This window comes from Chionomys nivalis, chromosome 6 (genome assembly GCF_950005125.1).
Source record: "Chionomys nivalis chromosome 6, mChiNiv1.1, whole genome shotgun sequence".
Classification (NCBI taxonomy): domain Eukaryota; kingdom Metazoa; phylum Chordata; class Mammalia; order Rodentia; family Cricetidae; genus Chionomys; species Chionomys nivalis.
In genome coordinates, this window is record NC_080091.1 from 33,134,795 (window position 1) to 33,147,318 (window position 12,524).

The 12,524-nt window shown below is 47.5% G+C and overlaps 1 protein-coding gene across 4 annotated transcripts in view; it reads left to right on the top strand.

Annotated features, from left to right (window-relative positions):
• Positions 1-12,524, top strand: part of Tns3 (tensin 3) — a 233,147-nt gene that overhangs the window by 199,122 nt on the left and 21,501 nt on the right. For all 4 annotated transcript variants that reach the window (XM_057771347.1, XM_057771343.1, XM_057771344.1 and 1 more), the window contains 2 exons: positions 10,065-10,236; positions 11,780-12,417. In XM_057771347.1, coding sequence (XP_057627330.1) covers positions 10,065-10,236; positions 11,780-12,417 — 810 coding nt within the window. The remainder of the gene's footprint in view (positions 1-10,064; positions 10,237-11,779; positions 12,418-12,524) is intronic.

Sequence of the window (12,524 nt, forward strand, 5' to 3'; positions counted from 1 at the left end):
TTCCCCCCAACACGCACACACCAAACACAGTGAACAGCATTTGGAATCCTGAACTCACTACCTTGAGACAAGAATCCTTCTACAAAGCCAGCTGAGAGCCTTAGGCCCAGAAGGTTCGGTCACAGGATGCCCTTCTCTGGAAAGGAATCCTCCATGGCAAAAACTGCAGCTTGCTGTGAATCAGCCTATTGATTAGTTGTTACTGTGGGAGCAAGTTTAATGCCCTGAAAACTTTATTGGCAGTCCAGCCAAGTGCCAGCGCAGCCTGGCAGTATCTGAGCAGTGCTGGTGGTCTGGCTGTTTTTTGAGGTTTTGGAGTTGCCTAAAGAGCTGGATGGGCGGTGGCACTCTGCATGTGACACTACCCTACACTGGTCCCAGGAAAGGAAAGCCAGCCAGAAGCAAAATGGCAACCCTGAAGCTAAGAGATGAGTTGACACTCTCGAGTGAGTTGGCTGGACCACTTGCATGCTAGAAATAAGTGAAATTAGAAACCTGTGAGAGAAACACAGAAAGCAAAGCAACTGTGATGTGAAAGCTCCCGTTGTGTGTTCTACAGCGCACAGTGTCAGAAGTTCTGGGCAGAGGTACCATTGCCCATTCGGGACCCTATCCTATTCAAGGCTTCCCTAGCTTGCCCTGGAAGCCGCAGGCCAAGAAGGGAGGAGAATCAGATGAGAAGGGAGCTCCTCTGGCTGGTGCAGAGCCTCATGGGACATGGGGTTTAGGACAAAGTAGTCTCTTATGGAGCTGTGACTCAGCCTAGTCAGAATCCCCATCTTGTAAGCCGTGGAAGAGACAGTTTAGACAATTCACGTGCTAACTCCTACTTCTTCCTTAGACTAACATTATGACCAACCCTTCTCATCCTGTAGATGACAACCACTCTGGGGGGGGGGCGGGGGTCAAACGATCCCTCACAGTGATCACCCAGGACCATCAGGAAACACGGATATTTACATTGTGGTTCATAGTAGTAGCAAAATTATGGCTATGAAGTAGCAATGAAAATAATTATGGTTAGGGGTCACCACAGTATGAGGAACTCTGTTAAGGGGTCACAGCACTAGGAAGGTGGAGAACAACTGCCTTAGTGGATGGTTCCAGTCTGATCATGCTGGATACACACTGCTTATCCTCCCTTCCTTGGTCCTCAAGAACCTTGATGGAGACCCCCATCCACCCTGCTGCCTTCAAGCAAGGCTACATTCCTGAGATCTTATGCCCATGTTAGATCTGAGTGAAAAACCTGGCCTGACCTCAGATGTGACTGTGTTAAGAAATGAGATCTTCACACAGGTGGTTAAATTGGAGTCCCCTGAGGTGCAGTCTGATCCAGTATGACTGTGGTCCTTACTCATAAGAAGAGATTAGGCTATAGGTACAAGAAGGGAGGTAAAGGGAAGAAGATAACACCCATGGTAACAGTAGATAGACAAGAGAGAAATTGCTGACATCTAGAACATGGACCTCCAGGATCCAGAGCAATGAGAAGTCAGTTGGTGCTTGTCAGCTGTGGTAGACTGAGCTAAGACCCTGAGTGATGAGACACCAGGATCTAACCCATGGGGCTTTGCACAACAAGAAGGACAAACTGAGAATCAGGCTGGGATCCTGGTGCAGGAAGCATGCTAGTTCCCTCCAGGGGCACAAGCTAATGCCCCAAGCCTCAGTCAACAGCCACTGACCCAGCAGCCCGGTTTTGAACATGGTGCAGAAGTCCATGGTGCAGTCATTAGATTGTAAGCGGAGACTAGGCCTGTGGCAGGGCAGAATATAGTCAGGCTGGAAGAGATACACAGAGAGAGTAGGTGGAGTCAAAGAGACACCATGTAGCTGCTGAAAGAGAAAGACACCGATGGAAACTTAGCAGTAGGCCATAGCCCCATGGTGGCATATTGATTAATAGAAATGTGTTAATTTAAGATATAAGAGCTAGCTAGAAATATGCATGAACCATTAGCCAAACCGTGTTGGAATTAATGTAGTATCTATGTGATTATTCAGGTCTGGGCGGCCAGGGAAACGAACGAAAGCAGTCTCCGTTTACATTAGATAAGAAAGTGATTATACTGGGTGCCCCTTGTTCTAAAGTCAAGGTGGTCTAATAAGTGCCCCACAATGATTTTTTTAGTAATATGTTGATATTATATGATTTTTTTTTTTCTGAAAGATGGGTAAAATGTGTTGAAGGTCAGGTGAGACTCCTACCAAGTTTCACCTACTGTTTTCTGTCCCATGGTGAGAACATACCTTTTTGTTAAGTAGGTTTGACCAAAGCTGAGCTCGTGAAGTATTATGTGCTTCTTGGTATTGTGTTTACTGTAACTCACAGTATCAGACGTTCTGGTCATAGATACCATTGCCTCGTTAGGAGCTTGCTTGGGAATCTGACCAGTGATGTTCCAGTTAAGGAAGGATACAAGAAACCTTCTGCAAACTGCCTGTGGTCCTGGGTATTTTGTGGACTGGGGGTGCTGTGGATGCAATAGAGAAAAAGATCCTATAAAGATGACTTAATTGGGTTTATAGTTTCTAAGTCCCAGACAGAGACTTCATACATAGATAACAGGAATGGTGTCTCTGCATCCTGAGCCTGGGCATAATGTAGAACTCAGAGCAGGCTCTGTGATATACTCGTTAGAAGAGAAAGTATTTGTTCTGGGTCTGACTCCGGGGCCTTTGTTTGTGAAGCCCTCTAGTACTAGCTGATAGTTCTTGCCCGAGTTAAGGAATAGGGCTCAGCGTCCTTCACATGCCCCATCTCTAAAGGACAACTGGACTCTGTGGGGATTCTGCCCACAAACACAAAAGTACTAATACTTCTGCTGTGTGCAGACCCAGTTATGGAACTAGAATCTTCAGGGGACTGGAAATTTGGAACAGCCAGAGCTTGCTAGTATTTTCATCACCCATAAGTTATGGCTGGCCCTGGTCTGGTTCATTCCCCTGGAGACACTGGGTCTGCATTAATCCACAGCCCCAATCTGCCCGGGGATCTTGAAGGAACAGAGATGCTGTCTCCAGTGTGGTGAAAAAAATGCTCCCTCTGCGTTTGGAAGTTTGGTGTGTTGGTTTGTTGGTTCTGTTTTTTAAACTCTGCATAAGGAGGTTTTCCCTGGGGATGGAAAGAACTGATGTCTTCCTTTTTCTTTCTGGTAGCACTCCATTCCCCCTCGCTACAGCTTGACCACCGTATCCTCGCTGATGGTTATTTGCCTCCATCTCCACTGGATGGTCCCAGCTCTGGAACCGAAAGCATCTTTCTCCGAGGCCAGTTTCCGCTAGAATGACCAGTGCCCACTCAAACTGGCTAGAGGTCTAAGACTGTAACTAATGGTTCTAACACACGTGTCCTTGCAGCAGTGACAGACAGGCTCAATAGGAATTCCATTCAGTGGGTGGATGCTCAGCCTGAGCAGGAGGGGACTTTCTGGCTCGTGCCACCATGTGTGTTTGTGAAAGACAGGGACTTTATGCTAAGTCACGGAAGGACGGATGCTACATAAGTTACTCACATGGTCTGCGAAAGAGTAGAATTTCTAAAGACAGAAAGGAGAGTGGAGTAGCCAGGAGCAGGGAAGCAAAAGAATTGGTTTAATAGAGGACAAGATTTGAGTTTATAAGATCACGTTTTAGAGATAGACGGTAGTGATGGATCAACAGCAATGAAAGTTGGACTTAAGGCCACTGGAATTGTCACTTAGAGGTGTCCAGGAAAGTAACCCATGCCTGTTTTACCACGATAAATTAGTAACAGTGGGGTGTGACTGAGCATCATGGGGGCCTGTCCACAGATCTCGCTTTGCAAGGATTTGGTCACCAGGCAAGAGGGGCCTCTCTCTGTCCTTGGTGTGCTGCCCACATTCCCAGTCTGAGTTCTGTGACAGCTTGTCTTCCAGCTGTGTGTGGCCTCCAGGTAGCTCAGTCTCCCCACCCTAAGGCATCCTTTCATCAGTTTTTCCTAAAAGTCTAGCAGGCGGGAAGTGTTTCTCCTGAGAACTCAGACCACAGCGGGTGCTAAGGATGCTCATCTCTTGTGAGCTGCTGGGGCCCTCCAGGGCTGCTGGCCATGTGTACTGCATCCCAGGATCCAGGCGGCTTGGAAGTACTCTGAAGAAAAAAGCTGTTGTTTTCAGTGCTTCGACACTGGAATTCTGTACACAGAATTTTACCCCGAGTGAACAGGACAGGGTGTTTGCTTCCCGGTTTCAGTTAGAATCTTTGAATTTAAATCTCTAAGGAACAGGAAAACACGGGTCCTTGCTTGTAATGATCCGTTTTATGGGTGCCTCTGCTTTCTTTCCTGTTGCTGGTTAAAGGGAAGACTGGCATGGTTCTTTTAAAGGAGTCACTCCTGTTGGGATGAAAGTGGCACAGAAGGGTGAGCTGATTGTTGGCTGGTGGGAATTCTAACCCCTAAGTTAGGTGTGGTGTAATATGTATAAACTCAGAATTTGGGAGGTAAAAACCAGAGGATCCAGAATCCAGGGCCAGCCTTGACGACACAGTAAGTCTGAAGCCAGCCTGGGTTCCATGAGACCCTGCTTAAAATAAATGAATAGATTAGTAAATAATAATGATGATAATAATAATACCTCCAACGATAGCTAGGCTACCTCTGCCCTCCAGGGGAAATAAAAACCTTGCTGTGTCAAGAGCAGAGTTGATACACCAGGAACATTGACCTCACAAATGACCAAGAAGCAGTTTGGCAACAGGAAAACACAGACCTTCCTGTTCATATGTTTTCATGTGTGTTTGTATACCGTCTACAGGGCTGGAGATTCTCAGCAAGAAACATGCTGCTCTTCCAGTGTCTGGGGCTTCCACTGGTTAACTGCCCATTTTTCCCTTGCTTTCAAAAAGCTGGTTTTATTTTTTTTAAGTTTAATGTTTTCAAAACACAGTAAACACTTCATATAATTCTCAGAAACAGAGCACCACAGAAGTATTGGAAAGCTGGTTTTAATAACCTTTTGTTTTTAGCGAGCAGAATTATAAGATAAGGACGTCTTTTTAAAATTTCACTACCATCGAACCTCCCATAAAACGTTTTGCCTTCTGGAAATAGAACAAACTCCAAAAATCATCTATTATGACCTCAATTGATAAGTTTATAAGAAGGAAGTGCTCTGAGGCCCCAGAACTTGAGAGTGTATCCAGTAATCCCTTGTGTTGTGCCAGCAAGAGTCAGGCTAAGAGATGTGTCGATGATGTGATGGCCAGGACTCTCAAGTAATAGCAAAGGAGACTACTTATTTAACTTGGGTCTGACCAATAAGGAGGGGGGAAGAAGGCGGATGAAAGTGGATAGGTGGGTGAATGGGGATGGATGGATGGATGGATGGATGGATTGGTGAATGGATAGATAGGTGAGTGGGTGGATGTGTGGATGGGTGGGTGGGTGGATGGATAGATGGATGGATGGGTAAGTGGGTGGATGTGGGGATGGATGGATGGATGGATGGATGGATGGATGGATGGATGTGGGGATGGATGGATGGATGGGTGGGTGGGTGGGTGGGTGGGTGGGTGGGTGGATGGATGGGTAAGTGGGTGGATAGGTGGATGGGCGAATGGGTGGATGAATGGGTGGATGGGTGAATGGATGGGTGGGTGCATGAATGGGTGGGTGGATGGATGGATGGATGGGTGGGTGGGTGGATGGAAGGGTGGGTGTATGGATGAAGATAAAATTCCTAATGTCTAGGCTATCAGTGGTCCTGGCTGTGAGCACAGAGTTCTTTTGTTAACTTAGAAGACACCAGTGACCAGTGTGGAATGACTGGTGTCCAGCTTCCCACAGAATACTCCTGCAGCAGCTTTTGAAAGAAAGCATAAAAATAGATCATTTGGAAGAATGCCAGTGACCCCTTCTCACCCTCATTCTGGTACAGGAAGTGGAGGAAGTGGAAGCAGAGAGAAGAGTGCGGACATTCCTGAGATCCCAAGAGGCTGGGCATATGCCCCCCAGTTCCCGCCTGGCCTGGAAGGGAGGCTAGGCAGAGTTCTCTGCACTCCTAAACCACAGGGCACCAAGGACACTCACGGGCTTGGAGGAAAAGCCAGAAAGTAGGGTTATCTTGGAATTCCAAACATGGTATTATCCCCTCCTGCCCTTCCTCTGCATTTCTTGAGCAGCAGGGGGAAATGTGAGTGTGTGGATAAAAAGCAGCAAAAAAAAAAAAAAAAAAAAAAAAAAAAAAGACACTGTCAAGAGGATTGCCAGCAGCCAATGGTGCCTGGGCAGGACCCCATCAGGCCTCTCCCTGCCATAGACACTCACTTTAACAGAGGAGGGCTTCATGCCTCGGGAAAGCAGGGTCTGGAAGGACAGGGGCTGCCCCATAGACCCTCTGAGTAGTTGCTTCAAAAACCCATTGCCCCTTCTGTGATATCTGTAGGTCCCTTTCTCTGAATGACAAGGCTGCTCACCATCCTGGCTGGTGACATTTCACCAGCAGTGTTACTGTGACCCTCATGTTGAAGTTAAAGAACAGTGGCCACTATTCCGTCTGCTTGTCTCAGGAGCGGATTTGTAGAAACCTATGCAGAAGGGTCTGAAGACCTCTGCTTGAATGGAGCCTGGATCAGTTCCTTGAGTAAGATTTCAGCATGCTCCCGAGGTCCGTGGTATTTCTATCCCATGCACTGCACTGTCAGCAAGGACAGAACACAGGAGAACTTATGAAGGTGTCCCAAAGGAAGCCTCTGAAGACGGCTGCTCTGTTCCTGCGCTGTGTAGGTGCCCTGCAAACTGGTACCTCCATCAATGTCTTCTTGGTATCCGCATTTGATCAACATCCTGCTGACTTAAACAAGCAACTAGCAGCCCTGACTCTGTGAATGCTGAGGTCCAGACAGACAGTGAAGTCCCCGGTGTGATGCTATGCTTTATAGAGGTTGCTTGTTGGCTGGCATGCATTCCTGAGTGCAGGCAAGGGAAGGGGATCTGCAGCAGAAATTGTACCAAGTGCCTGGGGGTCCCTGACCAAGAGCTTAGCATGAACATAGTGCTTAGGCAGCTGTTTCTGGAAAGAAAGGGTTAAATACACAAGGCCTGGGACAAGAGGGAACCAACCACACTGCCACAGTGCCCCCAGAGTTGGTGCTGTTGAATGATAAACAAAGCCACTTTCATGGGAAGTGCTGGGCTTGCTGTTTTCTGGGAAAACACGATGATAACAGGAACAAAGTAGGGTTTGATTTCCCTCCGCCTGCTTTCACTTGAAGGGAGTCGTTGGCGCCATGTAAGCATATTCAGGGCTTTCGAATCTTGGCATGGATTCCCTGTATCCTCAAGGCTAAGGGACTCAGCAAGCAGAGGCAGGAACAGAGAGGATTGTCCTGTGCTGTGTGGGGCCTCCGGGAGCAGCTGGGTCACAGGGACCAATGCTGAATACTGCACTCCATCCCCTGCTGGCCAGTGTGTTTGATTTTATTGATGAACAAGCTCTAAAGATTCCAGAGATCTGTGCCGCTCCTGGGAACTGGATCTTAGGGATGACCCACACCTCCTTCCAGCCTCCAGCCAGACTCTTAACAGAACTTCCACAACATGCTCAGGACTCTAGCCACTCCTTCTCATCTATCCGGATGTTCATCCATCCATGCATTCATAATATGCGTGTCCAGAACCTCATCTGTGTACCACCAATGGAGCGTGGGGACAGCTCCTCCCCATGGGCAGCAGGCCAGTGGTTGCTGTTCTCCAAGCCTATGGTACCCACTTGTAGCTCACTATCCTTCTTGGACGTAATCAAATGCCGCCTCTGCTATGTTGTGATTTAAATGTGAATTCTGTGGTTCCCCCCATCCTGATCCCCCACTCACACGCCAGGCTCCTGTATTCGTGCACACTTGATCCCCAGCTGTTTTCATTGTTCTGGAAGGTGATGGAAGCTCTCGGTCGTAGAGTCTCTCTGGAGGAAATGGATCAGGAGGAGTGGGTCTTGAGGTTTTATAGCTCAGCTGTGTTTTCTGCCTACGCGTTGCTTCCTTAGTGTAGACACATCAGCTGTCTCATTCTGCTTCCTTGTCTGCTCCACCATGGTGGGCCGTATTCCCTGAAGCTGTCAGCAAAAATGAACCGTTCTTGCATTAACAGCCGCAAGTGGAGTAACTGATAAACTCTAGAAGGCATCCAGGCTCCCTCTAGACAGAACGGAGCCGTCCACTGTCCCCCTGGAAGCCACAGACTCCACCTCCCTCCAGGCCTTGTTTTCTGACAGATGCTCACCTCTGGAGGGCAGGACCATGCTGGTGTTATTACTACCATGTTCTGGTTTCCTTCTTTCCATGGGTGTGAATGAAGCTAAGTCACCACCTGGAAGACAGGGAGGGGAGGGATGGTCTAACCATTGTGTACATTTGTTTATCCACGCAGCTGTCACTAGCGCACCAAGCATCTATTTTGTAAATGTTTGTTATGGATTGTACTGGGGAAGTGGGGATAAGGAGACTATACCTGTCCCAAGGATGTACAGATACATCCCAGAAGACAGGGGCATTCACCCTGTGATTTATTCAAATATCACATCAGTTCTGGGTTTTCTTATACTGAGAATTTTAATAAGAGCTGAAAAATACAGCCCACCAGTTAGTGTCCCATCGTGGCCCAATGAGCAAGGCCCAGCATTTAAGATTTTGTCCTGGTTTTCCCAAGGTTTTGCCGTACTAACTAGCCGTCAGCTCTTTTCATTTATCCTATTCTGGTATCCATGGTAATTTTCTTCTAACTTGAGGTTTGACTTCTTTGGTATTTTGGTAAATTCTCAGTAAATGTCTTTTCCAGCGTGGCTTCTGCTTCTGCCCACTCCCTGTAGGTTTCACACAGTACAAGTTTTCTTCCTGGCCCGGGTCTCTCTGGCTGAGTTTGTCTTTTTCGTCTTTGCTTCATTGTTTCCCCCGAACGCTTCCTCCTCACTCCAGTTCTCACCTCTGCTGAATCCAGTTCACAGCTGAAGTCCTTAGCCCCCTGCGTATTTTAGTTGCTCTGCTTTTAATTTCTAGAGCTTCTATTTGACTATTCTTAGGGACCCAGGTTCTTTGGTGAAATGTGAATTTCACTATTTTATGTTTCTTTGTAGTCTCTGTGTTTTAAACTTCAAATTTAGAACCAGCTATGTCTTTTGTTTGGTGAGGTTTTGTTCCGTTTTGTTTGGGAGGGTGGTGATTTGTTTTTTTTTTTCTTTCACTTATCAAACTTATCATATTTCCTGACAATATTTTAATTAGGATTTTAAGATTGTATCAAAATTAAAGTGAGATGGAGTTGGAGGCAGGTTTGAATGTTGGGATATTCCTCAGAGAAGATACAGTTTTAAGTAGGCTGCATGAAAGCTTTTGTATTCTGTGCCCTGGGGCATAGGGCATTGAAGGCTTTTGTCACTGGCCAGGGTCATGCTTCCTGAGTATTTCCCACACTTAGGTTTTTGTTACCACTCAGAAGAAACTGCCCAAGGCCCTTTTAGCTCCAGAGCCACTTGTTCCTGGCTACTTGGTACCAACCCCTGAGGCTTAGGACTGAGGTATGCCTGACTTGTTCCAAGTCTCCTTTCTCTATGACTTTGGCCTTCTTGGTCAATTCTGAACCTGCATCTTCATCTCCCAAGAATAGCATGTAGCAGATCAGATCCATAGCCTATGATCTGTGGACATGTAGCCCCAGAGTCACTAATATGGGAGGGAGGGTAGGAAGCAGAAAGAAAGGTAAGCTTGCCAGATGACAGCTCTGCAGACCTGTGCTCAAGGGAAGAGAGGGAAGAGAGCATCTCGTGGAAGAAGACCCCTTCTGGTTTACAGGGTGGGCAGAACAACCAGCTCAGGAGAACAGAATCAGCTGTTTTCTCTTTTGGTAACAGCGATGGGTTATAACATACACAGAGTAACACAAAGCCACCCCCTCCAGCCTCCTGTGCTACTGCTGTCATGGTTCACTGTGGCCATGGACAACAGAAAGCTTCAAAAGTCAGCTCATTGTGGACACAGGAAAGGGCTGAGATTGTGACATTGTGACTCACATAATCAGGGTCTCTCTGCTTTCTGTTTCCTTTCTTCAGAACCACGAGGCTGCCCAGAGATTATCAGCCACACTGTGGGGATGTCAGAGAGCCCCATCGGACCCAAACCCACCATGATCCGGGCGGATATGCCCGCCACACCCAACTTCCAGCAGATGTTCGCATCCTCCTGTACAGTTTCCAGCAATGGACCTGGCCAGAGGAGAGAAAGGTAAAAAGAAGGGATTTCACCCTGTTAGAAGTTCTCCTCGGAGGCCAGAGCACCACGCTGAGAGTAGAAAGGAAAGACTGGGAAGAGCAGGGCCCAACATGAGACCCCACTGTGTCATGGGGGAGATGTGCCCGTGCCCCAGACTGTGTGCCGGACACCGCTACTCATGGAACTTGCTCTTGTGCACTGGCCCTGGAAAATACATGAGCACATAGGAAAACATCACAAAAAGCTTTGCAAAATATGGAAAGGAAGAAAAGGGCTGTGGTAGCCAAACTGTCCTCTTTTGTTTTAAAAAGAAAACCAGTAAGGCCAACCACTACTTTGGCCCAAAGTAAAACTAAACTCCCCCATGTCTCTTGTATAGGTTTCCAGTTTCCTTTCCCATTGAAATAAAAAGAGTCAGCTGGGCAGTGGAGGTGCACGCCTTTAATCCCAGCACTTGGCAGGCAGAGGCAGGCTGTGAGTTCGAGGCCAGCCTGGTCTACAAAGTGAGTTCTAAGACAGCCAGGACTACACAGAGAAACCCTGTCCCGAAAAATCAACGGAAAGAAATATGATTGATAGATAGGATAGATTTTGAAAAGTTAAAAATTAAAATGACTATCACACATAGAGTCTGTACCTAGTGTCTATCAATTTAACTGTGTTTATGTTACAAGAGCTATATTTTTAATGACTTTCCTAAATTCCTGAATGGTTCCCAGTCAAGTTGTCCCCCTGTCTGCAGGAGATATGGTCTGGGGACTGGTTGATGCCTGAGATCCTAGAAAAACACAATACGTTTTTTTAAAGCATTCATACCTATTCATGCCTTTTCTCAAAGGAAATAAATTACAGATTCCCATGGGCACAACCAGTCAGCCAGCATCTTCTCTTGCTCTTTGGGACTATCTTTATTTTTTAATGTTTATGTATTTATTTATTTTTATTAAATGACTGTTTTATCTGCATTTATATCTGTTTACCACACGTATGCCTGGTCCCTGTGGGGTTCAGAAGAGGGCATCAAATCCTCTGGAATAGGAGTTACAAGTAGTTGTGAACCACTGTGTGGGTGCTGGGAATCAAACCTTATCCTCTGTAAGAGCCGCCAGTGCCTAACCACTAAGCCATCTCTCCAGCCCCTTTGGGGCCATTTTTAAGTAACCTGAGAGTTATGTGAATGCAAACACCACACCAGCCAGTCATCTGACTACTGACTAAAAGTGGGTAGCATATACCACATGGATATGCTGAATCAGGGAAGGTATACAACCTGGACATAATGGAGTAGGGTAGCTTATAACTCACTGTTCCACTAAGAATGACGTTTAAGACCTAGCAGTTGTTTATTTCTGGAATTTTTAGTTTAAGACCAAGGTTGACCAGTGTCTCTGAAACACATCTAAGGGATGGGGATACTGCCTCTTTTCTGCTGCCCAATAAGCCTCAGTGTCCAATTCCCCAGCCCCATCTTCTCTATGTCTTGCAATGGTTGCTGATTTCGAGGTAACCGTAAGTTCCTTACGTTCCCTCATGGTTATCTTTGCCTTTTGAACAGCCCGTCTTCTGCAGAACGCCAGTGGGTGGAGAGCAGCCCCAAGTCCACCCTAACCCTATTGGGGAACAGTCACCCTTCTGAAAGTTCTCTCAGCACCCATGAATTCTGCAGCGCTGGCAAGGACTCGCCAGGGCTGCCCTGCTTCCAGTCCTCAGAGCTCCAGGCCTCTTTCCACAGCCATGAGCTGTCCATGGCAGAGCCTCAGGGTGCTCTGCCCCCTGCAGGCAGCCAGGCCTTCTTAGGCTTCAGCACTGCCCAGGTAGCAAGTGGCCTTCCACCCAGCGAGGATCCAGGTGCCCTGCTGGTCAATTCCCACAGCACATCTTCAGTTCCTGGAACTTCTCTGCCAACGGCAGGGGCTCCTGACAATGGCTTCCTGTCCCACAACTTTCTCACGGTATCACCTGGACTCAGCAGCCATCACAGTCCAGGCCTGCAGAACCAGGGGGTAAGCCTGCCTGGGCAGCCACCCCTCCCTGAGAAGAAGAGAGCCTCAGAGGGCGACCGTTCTTTGGGCTCAGTCTCCCCTTCCTCCAGTGGCTTCTCCAGCCCCCACAGCGGGAGCACTATGAGCATCCCCTTCCCGAATGTCCTTCCAGACTTCTGCAAGCCTTCAGAAGTGGCCTCACCTTTGCCAGGTATGTCTTCGGCTCTGCCTGTTCCCTTAGGGAAGGAGGGTTCTGTCTGGGGTTTCCCATTTGAGCGGATCTCCAGGGTTAACTCACATATTCTGCAGGAACAGGTT